The 13,525-nt window shown below is 44.3% G+C and overlaps 1 protein-coding gene across 1 annotated transcript in view; it reads right to left on the reverse strand.

Annotated features, from left to right (window-relative positions):
• Nucleotides 1–3,399: 3,399 nt before the first annotated feature.
• FRAS1 (Fraser extracellular matrix complex subunit 1) overlaps nt 3,400–13,525 on the reverse strand; it is a 440,116-nt gene continuing 429,990 nt past the window's right edge. Inside the window, exons 71-74 of the mRNA XM_008143649.3 lie at nt 10,925–11,091; nt 7,178–7,383; nt 5,151–5,297; nt 3,400–3,995 (exon numbers count right to left, since the gene is read on the reverse strand). Coding sequence (XP_008141871.2) covers nt 3,402–3,995; nt 5,151–5,297; nt 7,178–7,383; nt 10,925–11,091 — 1,114 coding nt within the window. The 3' untranslated portion in view covers nt 3,400–3,401. The remainder of the gene's footprint in view (nt 3,996–5,150; nt 5,298–7,177; nt 7,384–10,924; nt 11,092–13,525) is intronic.

A 13,525-nucleotide genomic window follows, 5' to 3' on the forward strand; every position in this document is an offset into this window, starting at 1 on the left:
GTTTGATGGTAATATAGTGTGAATAATCATCTTATTGTATTGCACATGGAGATTTTAACGATTCCTCTTTGTCCTGGGGTTGCAACTGATTGCAAGAAAAGAGCTATGATTATCTGGATATGTGTAATTCTCTATCATGCTCTTAGCACAGTTAGTATGTGTCTCAAATTCAACCCCTTCAGAGGGACTTTTTCCAAAAAACTTTGCCGCAAAAGGATTTTTTCCATCTCAAGGGCAATGTCTTGTGAGATGAGTAATCTAAAATGAACATAGCAAAAAAAAACAAAAAATGCAACCAGACTGTCATTTATTAATACAAATTTATATAGTGGCATATGCTATTGAAGAGATCAGAAATTCATAACACACAAATTGGTATTAGAAATACAAAAATCACTTGAGAGTCAAGAAATCGGGTTGACAGCACCACAAATATTTTACTCAGTCTGAGCAGGTGTGCAGTATCCAAGAATCACATGAATTCTTACAGGACACTGAGCCTGAATGTCAGAAGGCTGTGCAAACGTATTCCACTATGATTTCCCATCCACCAATGAGACTGCAGGAGTCCTCCAGGAGGCCCGGGGACAATGCAGGCAGGAAAAAGCTGCAGACTCTTCTTTCTTTTAACCTTCACAGCCAGCCAGTGTGTGATAGCAAATAGCAGCCCCCTAGGGGCTTTGTTCCTTCTTACCTAAAGGCATGCTATAAAAGATTAGTAAAACACACACAAGGCTTTAGTGAGCAAGTCAGGAACAGAAAGCAGAGTTTTGACTGAAGTATAACCCCACATCAGCCACCAAATGATCTGATCCCTAAATGAAGTATAAAACATAAATGAAATAAAAAATTCCGTATCAAAGGAGTCAGTCTCAAGTTCACATCTCTTAACACTTTCCGTGTAATGTGTCATCCACTAGAGAAGCACCGCATTCAGGAACGTGTACGTAGTGGGGGGAAGGGCTGAGAGGAAGGAAGGCAGGACTATTCCAAGGGCTTCCCTTCGCACAGACGATTCACTGCCTCAAGGTCTTCACAGGACGCTGCCCTGGTCATGCAAGACCTCCTCCCTGGAGGCTGCTAGGGGCCCGCAGAGATCTCAGTCTCCAGCGCTTCCCAACTGGCTTCATCCTGCCACCTGTCTGCACTCTCCCCACGCACGTGCCCCATTTGGTAGTAATGGAGAGGATGTGCAAGACGAATATTTGAACAAATGGAAAGATGTTGCTTTAATGTGTAAGCATCTGGCATGAGGAACTATAAATAAAGGACCAAGTCAAAGTTACTCTTCAAATGACTGGCTTCCTGTCCTTGGAAGAATTAGCATGAGCCCTCTAGGTTGTTAGAAGAGTCTGCCCCTCTGGTGAGCAGGGAGCCATGAGACACCAATTCTGGGTGTTTGTGAGGTGGGTACATAAATTCTGCCCCAAACTGTCTGGTGTCTCAAGTGGCACCAGACCAGACAGGCAGGCGTTTCCGGCTCTGGGCTCCCTCAATTCATCCTGTCATGAAAACGTTACACTCATCTCGGCATGCTAAGTCAGACATTCCTCTAAGTGTCCTGCTCTGGAGACCAAGGACAGTCTCACCTCCTGCTAATGCACGATTATGACTTGTCTGTTTAGTTCTCCTTAAGACCATGGCCAGATTCATGTCTGTGTAAACTGGTGCTTCTTTGTTCCAATGAGATTATTTCATATTTTGCTTTTCTCTCTACTTCCCCTTGTGATATTGCCACCACATCCTCTTCCCTCCCATTTCTAAATTTATTCCTCTGTAACTCACCTGTGACACCAGTTATCTGTTCACTCAACAAATATTTCTGGAGTGCTTGTTCTATGCAAGGCACTGCTGAATAATCAGTGCTCACACAGGTCCTACTCTCAAGGAGCTTGGAGTCTGGTAGAGATGCCGAAAACCTTTCAGAGTTCATTCTTTCTAGCTTTTAGTACCAAAGTGTTCCCAGTTTGGAATGTTCCAAAGAGCTTGGGTCATTCTAGTACAAATATTATGCGATGCAAGTGCGCTGTCATTTGCTCAGTGATTATGGTATGCCATGCATCAGGAAGAGAATAATGAAATGGTGTCTCCAGTTTAAGACCTGCATGCTTATGGTTTTGCAATAAGGCAGGAACCAAAAAGAAACACAAAAGCAAGCGGTGTGTTCACAATGTGCAAAATCGTTAAGTTGCTATTTGAACACTAAATCATTTAAAAGCCATGTGTTTATGGCCTTGTCATGTGCTGATATGGTAAAAATAAGTGCCTGAGCTACCAGAAAAGAACCCCCACAAAGAGAAATCCCTGAAATACGTACGGTACCAGGAATGGTGCCTTTATCGGCTGTGAGTACTAGTACTTTATCTGCTGTATTATATTAGTAGGCATCTATTAACTGATTTCACTCTGGCCTGGGCTTTATCCTAATTTGCTTTATTCAAATGAATCACTCACTTTTCTGAAACCCTAGAACAATAAAAACCCCACAGCTAGCAAAGCACATGGGCTTGTCTATTATTGGACTGGGCAAAGCCTGGGGTAGCAGGAAATGTGGTAGGTTTTTAAAGCATCCATGGCGATGTAGAAAAAGGTCATGTGCAGTGACCTTGTTTTGTAGCATCCTTTGACAGAAAGGTGTCCTAACATGTTCTCGATGCAGCATCAACTAGTTGGGCACAAGGACATCTCCCTGGGAGTAGGGTGCAGTGCATCAATAATGTGCTCTGAGGTGCTTGCCAGGCCCCTCCTTTCTGTAGGCTTCAGTCCCCCCTCCTGCCGTGCCCGAGGTTTTTCCTGTATCTGGAGCACTTTGAACCCCCAGTGAAAAGGACTTTGGAAATGGCAAAGTGCAATTAGAGGCCATGGAGTGAGTGCAGGCTGTCAAGTGGATGCAATGAGAAATACAACATTGTGCTGATTAGCAGGATTTTGAATGGAATCTGGGTGCCAGCAATTTGAACTCTGTTATCCAGAGGCCCAGGAGAAGCCCAAGTAGAAGAAAGCTGGAAGTGGGGGAGGAAACCCAAGGCCCTGAAGGCCACTTTCTGAGATCTGCCACTGTCCATCCCCCGGTCCTCGGAACTGCATCAGCTAACCTAACCGTCTACCTCCCGTCCTAACACTAACACACTTGCTTTCGAAGATCAGCCTTCCAGGAGCAACTGTGGCTACCGAGACTACTAAAGGGATCCACAGAAACAGCGACTCCAATACTCTGGGAGTCCTAGTGGTTCTTTGTTGAATGAGGTAGCTCAGTTGTGAGTTGATGCAAGTGATGTGTACCTTCCCCTGCTCAAAGCTATAGTTTTCCCTTTTCATCTGCAAGATTATAAAAATACCAGTATTTCTCCCGTTTTATAAAAAAATGATTTTTAGAAAAAAATACACATGGGTCTCCTCCATTAAACTTCTGTTCCATCTTGTAAATTGTTGTGAACTCTGACTTCCAGGTTCAGTTTTTTCACTTTAGCACCTTTGAACACGTACGCCCCCTCGGCGTTGCTCAGGATGTTGACGTTCCGCACGGTGCAGTACTGTCTGCTCACGTTCTTCTCCACCCGGTCGGGGCTCCTCTTGGGCACCTCCACCTTGGTATTCAGAGGGTATTCCTCCAAAATGTCCTCTGTGGGCGGTTTCTTCCTCTGTTTCTGGCACTTCCTGGTGATGAAACAAGCCACCAAGAACACCAGAAGCAAAAGCATGATAGCGGCGAGCGCACTGCCAATGGACGCCCCCGTCTGGGACAGAGAGGCAGCTACAACGGGCTCTTGCATGTCCAGATTGAGGGACTTCATATTGGTGCCATTCTTGACTTGGTCCCCTTCATTGTCATAGATGAGGGAGTCGGCAAGGGCCAGCCGGCCACTGGGGTCCACCAGGTCCCTTCGGTGGCGCCTCAGAGGGGCTGTGAGAGAGCGCTGGACCCGGGGCCCTGAGAGGGTGTCGGGGCCAATGATGTAGATGACCTGGAGGTACCACTGGTGTCCTGCTTCCACCTGCAGGAGGAGGAAAACGGGAGACAAACCGAGCATGTCATTGCTGCCCACGGACGTCCTCTGACAAAAGGAAACGGAAAGACAGTTGCCACCATGAGCCTCGATAGATAAATGCAAGTGATGCGTTTCAAGAAAGGCATTTGCAATGGTTGGTGTTTACCATTAGAGAATTCAACCAAATATTATGGAGTTTATGGATTCCATTTTATTTCTAAATTAGGGTGATCCTGGTCCAGCTATTCACATTCTTTCTCTCTTTGTCTATCTGTGTATAGAATAGTCCTAAGAATTTATTTCTCTGTAGCTGGTAAATGCTTATGATTTGTTGGTCTTCCTTGATTATAGAGAAGTAACAGTATTAATAACCACATTAATTCCCAGGGACCTTTAATTGTTTGTTATGCTAATTTACTACTTAATGATGAACTTTAGCTAAAATAGTCAGTCAACAAATATTCATTAAACACTTACTCTGTGCATAATAAGCAGATACTTTATTCACTAAACACCTACTCTGTGCATAAGAAGCAGATACTTGACAAAAATTTGCTAAATCTGAATATTCCCTGGACATCCCCTGAGCGGTTATACCATCAAGTATTTTATTGCCATGTCATCTGGCCCCATTGAAACCCTCCATGATTTTGAACTAACCTCCAAAGAGTGATAACAGTTCTAAAATCTAAGGTCATAGATTACTATTTGGAGAGAGAAAAAAAGTAGAATTTGATCTTGGAAGTTCTTGTTTATTACTGGGACTTAGAGTATTTTTGCTCATCAAATATTACTTATTATTGCCATTCTAAATTATTGTATTGTGTTTATGATTTTGTTAAATGTTTTCCACATGCTTGTGAAAATAGAGCCCAGAAGGCAGGTAATATAAAAACTAATTAGGAAAAACTAGAATATGGTAGGCACCCAGATGCACACAATAACAAGAGACTATATGCAAATTAAATAATTTTACCATTACTTTGTCGTATTGGAGGTAAATGGTAAAAATTTGGGGTGAATGATAAGCTTAACAACAATAAAAAGGACGTGCCAGCAAGATGCTGTACAAAGAAACTGACAGTCCACAGATGATGTCTTCCTTTTGCAACCTTTAAAGTGGCCTTGGTCCTTTGCTTCTCTTCTTCTTATCACACTCACCTTATAGAGCGCATCAACTTTCAAAGTAAACCCATCCACACCTGGCATGCTACTGACCACGTGGAAATCAGGCAATTCGGAAGCAAAGTGGGCCTCAAAGGGCACGTCGTGGAAGTACTTATCGGTTACCTCTGGCTGACTGCGGTCCTAGATTTTCAGGAGAAAAAAAAAAAAGATTTAGAAAGATGGGACTACTGGACTGGCAAGCGGCAGTCACTGGGAAGAGAAAGGTCCTCTTCACCTGCCTTGGGTTGGGGTCAGGAGAGAATGCGCAGCAGAAGCCCTCTCCTTGGGTCGCCTCTGGGCACCACCACCCTCTTCCAGGGAGGACACCTGGTGGCCTCTGTGATCTCAAAACACAGAGAGCGGGGTATCCTAGGCAAATAACTCTCAAGCTATTTGGTCTCAGAAACCTTTATACACTTAAAAATCAAGGACCACAAAAGTCTTTTGTTTATGTGGTTTGTATCTATCAGTATTTACTGTATTAAAATTAACACTGAAAAATAAAAAAATACTATTTATGAATTCGTTTTAAAATGGCAGTGAAAAACCCATTATATATTAACATAAGTAACATATTTTTTAGAGAAAATACCTATATTCACCCCCACCTTCCAAAAAAAGAGCTGGCATTCCTTTATATTTTTGCAAATCTCTGGAAAAGAACTAGATTCTCGTAACTCCTATATTCAGTCAATTGTGCTATGTTGTTTTGGCTGATGTATATGAAGAAAATGACCTCACACAGCTATGCAGTTTAAAGGGAAGAATATTTTAATAGCTTTTATCAACAACTTTTATCAATAAGTTGATAAGTGCAATTTAAAAAATATTAGTTACAATGTGGAATCTGAAATCATATTGATAAACCTTTCATGCTCTCTATACTCATGAAGGAATGAGTGTGAAAAAGGCAAGTGTCATCATACTGTTAGGAATGTAGTTTTGACCTTGTGGACTCCCTGAAAGAGTACTGAGGATGTTCAGGTTCTCTGGACCACACCTCGAGAAACACTGGGCTAGACTTTCCTTTTCCTGGGACATTAATAATAGCTTGTCTGTTACCCACCATACCATCAGATATGTACTAGAATTCAGCTGATCAGAGAGAAGCAACAACAATAATACACACACACACACACACACACACACACACACACACACATATATATATATCCTATCTAATAAAAGAGTAATATGCAAATTGACCATCACCCCAACACACAAGATGGCTGCCCCATGTGGACACAAGATGGCCGCCACAAGATGGCTAGCAGGGGAGGGCAGTTGGAAGGGATCAGGCATGCAGGGGAGGGCAGTTGTGGGCAATCAGGCCAGCAGGGGAGGGCAGTTAGGGGTGACCAGGCCGGCAGAGGAGGGAAGTTGGGGGTGACTGGGCTTGCAGGGAAGGGCAGTTGGGGGGGGACGGGGACCCAGGCCTGCAGGGGAGAGCAGTTGTGGGGGACCAGGCCTGCAGGGGAGGGCAGTTAGGGGTGACCAGGCCTGCAGGGGAGGGCAGTTAGGGATGACCAGGCCTGCAGGGGAGGGCAGTTAGGGGTGACCAGGCCTGCAGGGGAGGGAAGTTAGGGATGACCAGGCCTGCAGGGGAGGGCAGTTAGGGCAATCAGGCTGGCAGGGGAGCAGTTAGGCATCAATCAGGCTGGCAGGGCTGTGGTTAGGGGGTGATCAGGCTGGCAAGCAGAAGCGGTTAGGGGCAATCAGGAAGGCAGGCAGGTGAGCAGTTGGGAGTCAGCAGTCCTGGATTGTGAGAGGGATGTCCGGCTGCCCTCGAGGGGTCCCAGATTGGAGAGGATGCAGGCTGGGCTGAGGGACACCCCCCCCCAAGTGCACAAATTTCATGCACCAGGCCTCTAGTGTGTGTGTGTGTGTGTGTGTGTGTGTGTGTGTGTATGACACACAAATATATAAAACCATAAAGAGTGGAGTTCTATTAGCTTTAGACAGGACTCAGAGCTGAGGAAATCTACTCAAGTGTCATCTCTTTAACATCAACAGTTACATACCAGCAGCAAGAATCTGTGTTTTAGGTGTTTGTTTGGCTGAATGCATCCATACTGTGGCCCTTCATTGTAGATTGTCCCCGTGGGATCAAAGAAAGGCACATAGCCATCCTTGCCAGTACACAGATAGACTTTCTCCAGCTGGAGTTTGTAAGCAGAATTAAGGTTTTGTTCTGGATTCCAAAGTACTCGGCCATAAAGGATTTGACCTGGAAAGATTGAGAGGCATTAATTAGGTCAGACTTTAAAGAGAAAGAAATGTCAAGGGTAAAAAGGATTTAACACACTCTCTTAGAGACAAAAATATCTTTCTATGAAGAGCTTTTTGAATCCATGTGCTTCTTTTATTCAAAATGTATTAATTAAGCTTTTAAGGTGTGCCAAGCACTCTTTTATGTGCAGCAGATACAAAGGTGAGTGAGATGTAGTGGAGAGAACAGTCATAATAGCTAATAATTGCTAAAATAGCTAACATTTATCAAGCTTATACTACATGCTGGGTACTGAATTTCCCATGTAAGAACTCATGTAGTACTGGCCATTTCACAAATGAGAAAATCGAGGCACAGAGTGGTTAAGTGACTTGTTGGAGGTCACAAAGCTAGGAAGTGGTGAGGTTGGGATTCAAAGTCAAGGTACTTTGGCTCTACAGCCTACACTATCAACCACCACAACTCTATGCTGTTGTCAACCACAATAGAGGGAGGTACATGATGTTAAATAAGCATATTGCTGAGCACAGAAATCTGCCTGGGGAGAGGTGTGAAAGGATATAACAAGGATATGTGAGCATAATCCTGAAACTTGAGTAGGTGTTTATCAGAAAGAGCATTTGAGATGGAAGGAAGAGGCAGGGAGAACATTCTAGGGGAAAGAAACTCCAGTACAAAATATTGAATGCTGGAAGGGTATGAGTCCCGGGCACTTAGTGCCTGATGTGGAAACAAGTTCTTTAGCTACACTGTCTCATTTAAATCCTCCCATGAGCCCAAAGAGATAGGTTCAATTATTATCCCTGTTTAAAATAACTCATCCAGTCCTAACCGGTTTGGCTCAGTGGATAGAGCATCGGCCTGCGGACTGAAGGGTCCCAGGTTCGATTCCGGTCAAGGGCATGTACCTTGGTTGTAGGCACATCCCCAGTAGGGGGTGTGCGGGAGGCAGCTGATTGATGTTTCTCTCTCATTGATGTTTCTAACTCTCTCTCCCTCTCCCTTCCTCTCTGTAAAAAAATCAATAAAATATATTAATAAAATAAAATAAAATAACTCATCCAAGTTTTCCTCTCTGTGACATGAGGCACAGGAGTTGAGCACAAATCTGTCCGACTCCAAACACTTGCCCAGAGTATTTGCTCTGTTAGGTCAGTGTGACTGGATTGGAAGACAAGTAGAAGCTCCAGCAGGAGAGGCTCCTGTGAAGATAGACTCCTGGTGCTGAGGATTCTGGCCTTAAGTATGTAAGTAACAGGGAACACGAGAAGGTTTTAAGCCTGGGCATAATATCAACACATCTGGGCTTCAGAAAACAGAATGGAGGAGCCTAAGAGACTTGAGTCACAGAGATCAGATAAGGGCTATTTTAATGCTCTAGTGATAGATATCTAAACTATAGCTGGGAGGCAAGGGGGTGGATTCAAGCAATGTCTAGTAGTTGGATTCCATTCATTTAAATGATGGATGGGATGGGGAGGTGAAGAAGGGAAGGATAACCCTGGGTGGAACAGACCCAGCCTGCAATGGGTGGCCGGAGCACTGTTTCCTGGGGCACCTGGAGTATTGGGGATGCTGTCAGCAGGGCAGAGGATAGGGGAGAAGCATATTTGGAGGGAGGTAAGTCCAGCTCTAGACATCGCTAGGTGTCTAAAAGACATCCACTGGAGAGGCTTGGTGGTCAGATTGCACATGGAAATGAGGAATGAAGCTCAGGCGAGATCAGAAATAAGGTCAACTCTTGTGGAATGGCTGTGGAGTAGTAGGACTCTAGCACAGTGGTCGGCAAACTCATTAGTCAACAGAGCCAAATACCAACAGTACAACGATTGAAATTTCTTCTGAGAGCCAAATTTTTTAAACTTAAACTTCTTCTAACGCCACTTCTTCAAAATAGACTTGCCCAGGCCGTGGTATTTGTGGAAGAGCCACACTCAAGGGGCCAAAGAGCTGCCTGTGGCTCACGAGCCGCAGTTTGCCGACCACTGTTCTAGCAGGTTCAGAGTAAACAGATGGGACAAGCCATGGGGATGGCCAGAGGTAGCACTGAAGTGAGAACAGATGGAGCCAAGCAAAGAACACGGGGACAACGACACACACAGGGCAGAGAACAGAGTCCTAGGGAAGGAGAGTGAGAAGTGGTCAGAGAGGCAACACCGTGTCTGGTGAGGCTGGTGCAAAGGAAGCCAAGTATCATCGACAAGAGAGCGTTCTGCGCGGTGGTGGGACAGACCCAGCCTGCAATGGGTGGCCGGAGCACTGCCCGTGAAGAAAGGCCATGGAGACAGTGTATGCTCACCGCTCCCTCAGGAGGTTCCTCAAAGAAAAGAAAAGAAGGTTTGAAGTGGAGGTAAGGTTGAGAATTTCTTTTTTCCTGTTAAGGGCAGGACTTGGATGTGTTTTTTAGGATGAGAGAGAAACCTCAGCTATGAGGAGAAGATTAAAAGTAAGAAAAAGGCAGAAGGGATAATTGAGAGAGGAAAGGCAGATCTTGTTTAATTAATTTATTCATTCAACAAATACTTATTGAGCACCCAGGCACTGCTGGTATGTTGTGCAAATTTGATCACAATCTCTGTTCTCAAGTAACGTACAGTCTACTGGTAGAGATAGGCAACAAATAAGGAAATAATGTATATTATAAAATATTAAAAATGTGACAAGTACTATAAAAACTGAAGAGTGGCCGAAACCGGTTTGGCTCAGTGGATAGAGCGTCGGCCTGCGGACTCAAGGGTCCCAGGTTCGATTCCGGTCAAGGGCATGTACCTTGGTTGCGGGCACATCCTCAGTAGGGGGTGTGCAAGAGGCAGCTGATCGATGTTTCTCTCTCATCGATGTTTCTAACTCTCTATCCCTCTCTCTTCCTCTCTGTAAAAAATCAATAAAATATATTTAAAAAAAAAAACAAAAAACAAAAAAAAACTGAAGAGTGTTCTGTGAAAATGAAAACTATGAAGGCCTATGTTAGACTGTCCCGTGTGGTCAGGGAAAGGCTTATTGAGAAGATTAACATGTAAGTAGAGATCCAAGGAAGAGAGAGAGAGAGAGCCTTTCAAAAAGTCAAGGGAACCATGTGTGGGGCAAGGAGCGGGCAGAGGAACCATTCCAAGCAGAGGAAGCATGATGGAGAGCACATACACGTTTGGCATATCTTTGAAGCTGGCAGGCAGTGGGGGTCAGGTTGCAATCTCTCTGAGGAACTGAGAGATAAAGCAACCTGCCCAGAGCCAGTGTGTTAGAATCTGGTAGGAAACTCCAGTCTTCTTACCACCCAGACCAGTCAGTGCTTTCCCACAGTGCCACACTGCCAATAACTACACTGCCCAGCGTGTGATCTGATTGTGAAATGACATAACGGAAGAACACGGGTCTGTTCCTTTGACTAGATGCTGGCTGCCCTGGCATCCCCCCTGAGGGAATCTTCACTGGCAAGTTGACTGAAAGCTGATGAGCAGAGATGCTGGTCCAGGGGCTCACTTGAAAACTTCTTGCATTCAGCCACGGTCTCTCTGCGCAGGCGAAGGGAACAACTCACCTTTTGAGAAGGCTCCTTTGTAATCCATTTCTGCCAGGGACATATCAGATGTGTTGGGATCCATCAGAAACACCTTCTCATTATTGCAGAGCTGAAATTCAGTGTTGAGAGAATACACTACTGGCACAGGGCGGTTGGTCTGCTGGAATGCGATGGGTATCAGGAATCTAAACGTGGGAGAAACAAGAGCTCCTTGAAAGCCGCTCAACTTTGCAAAGGTCCTTGAAGCTGTACCCGCCTCCCCACCCTTCTCAGGACTGTGAACAGTGCGTTGTTGCAGGTGCTAAATGTTCACTGAGTCAAGAGCTGTGTATAGGAGAGGAACTTCATTAGTTTTCTTTTGTAGTACTGATCATGGCTTAATATTCTGGTGAAATGTGTCACTAAATGACTGAAATCTACTTCATGGCCCATATCTATTTGCTCACCATTGTATCTTCAATGCTAGCCAAGCTCCAGACTCATATTTGTTACAGAGTAACGCATGCGCGATGATTTCAATGCTTTGCTCTTCCAATAGAGCCCATCTGACTCCTCCTTACTTTTATCGAAGGAGCTCCAGTGGGTAGGTTTGAAAGGGTTGGAGAAGGAACTTGGGGTATAGGAGATACCCACACAAGCCAGGGCTGCTCCTACTTCAACAGCTTTGCTATAACCATTAGTTGCGCAAAGAGCTCATATATCTGACTCAGGGAAACCATTTGTTCTTGTTAATAGTGGCATTACCAGAATCCACATCGTGCCAGGGACATAGGACACTCAATAAATCTTCATTGATTAAGTAGAAGGAACAACGGACTCGCGATGGTGATGATGACGATGATTTATAAGGTTAGAATGTTTGACAGAGCTCACAAAATTAGGCATAATATGAAACACAATTCTTTTGAATGAAGCCCGAGTTCCCTGAGTCTGTCTCGATTGTTTTTGTGTTACACTTCTACTGCATCCACATAGAGCCATAGAGATGATCCACAGCAGGTGAGGCCCAGGGAGAAAGTCACTCTGGGAATAATGGGGAAGGATTTCCAACCTGAAGCCTCAGTATACTCACCAACACCTTCCCCTGCAGCCCCCCTCCCCGACACAGCACTGAGCCTGCAGACAGGCTGGTGTCTTTTCGGCTCCTGTTGCCATTTTCACACCAGTGTTCCTGTCTTGTTTTACACACACACACACACACACACACACACACACACACAAATCCAGCACCTACCCTGGAGAAAGACTTCTTTCCCATATACACCAAAAGACACATATAATATCCTTTGTAATAGAGAGAATCTGGAATTATAAGCCAAATAGAGTGGTAAATAAGTTATGGGATATTCCTACAATGAATACCTTAACGCAATGAAAACCAAACCACAGCTACATGAACCAACACAAATGTAGATTCACTTATACATCAACATATGCTTTACTGAGGGGAAAAAAAAAGCTGCAAAGAGAATTCATATGGTCTGAAGTTTTTAATTTTTATTTATTTATTTATTATTTATTTATATATTTTTTTTAGAGAGAAAGAGAAAAAAACATATCGATGCGAGAAACATCAATTGGTTGCCTCCTGCATGGGGCCCAACTGGGGACGGAACCCACAACCTGGGTATGTGCCTGACGCGCCAACCAACTGAGCCATATTAGCCAGGGCTGACATTGTTATATAGAGTTAAAAAGAAACCCCAGGTAAAACCACATAAAAGTAAATATGAGGTGAACCATAAATGAAATCAAGGGAAGAGAAATACAGCCTCAGGCTAGCAATTACCTTAGGGAGTGCAGTTGGAAGGGGCACTGAGGGTATTTAAAAGGTCTGGGTAATGCTTTATTTTGTTTTTTTCTTTGACTCCATTTGTTACAAAATGGAAAAAACAGTGTCAGTCTTGTGGGGAATCACTGTAGTGAGAATTAAACATGAAGAGCTTAGTGCAGGCCCACCACCTAGTCCACACGCCACACCTGGTCATTAACATCGCTGGTAGTTATTATAATTCGTTTCATCATCAGTATCACAGCCCAGGGGATATTCAATTCATTGCAGTTGCCAATTCACATCAGGTAATGTTCTATTTCTTGAGGTTTTATATATGTTCTATGTATGGTGTTCTGAATATCTAAAACATCTCACAATTTAAAAACTTTAATATATGAGTAAGATTCCCCAGCATATTTCACGTTTGCCCTTCATTGCAGCCAACTACCACTTTCCTGGTCACCTTCCCTCCCACATTTGGCTGACTATGGTGCTCTCTAGCATCGCTCCTGCCATCCACCTTGGTGATTTCAGCTTCCAAATGGATGAACCATCTAACACCCCAGCCTCCCAGTTCCTGACGTCCTCACCTCCAAAGAGCTTGTTCTTTGAAGACACCCATACTTCACAGTCCTACTATGCACCACCTCCAAAATCTCATTTTCAAACTCCTCACTTCTCTAACTAGCACCTCCTCTCTTTCCAGCTCTCTTCTTCTACACACACTCACTCATTAATCCTGCAACCACACCAGGACCTCCCTGACCACTTTCCCCAGGGCGCAGGGAACTAGAACCCCGACACACCCATGAGGGAAATGTACACACATTGTTACATATTTGCAA

This window comes from Eptesicus fuscus, chromosome 2, assembly GCF_027574615.1.
Source record: "Eptesicus fuscus isolate TK198812 chromosome 2, DD_ASM_mEF_20220401, whole genome shotgun sequence".
NCBI lineage: Eukaryota > Metazoa > Chordata > Mammalia > Chiroptera > Vespertilionidae > Eptesicus > Eptesicus fuscus.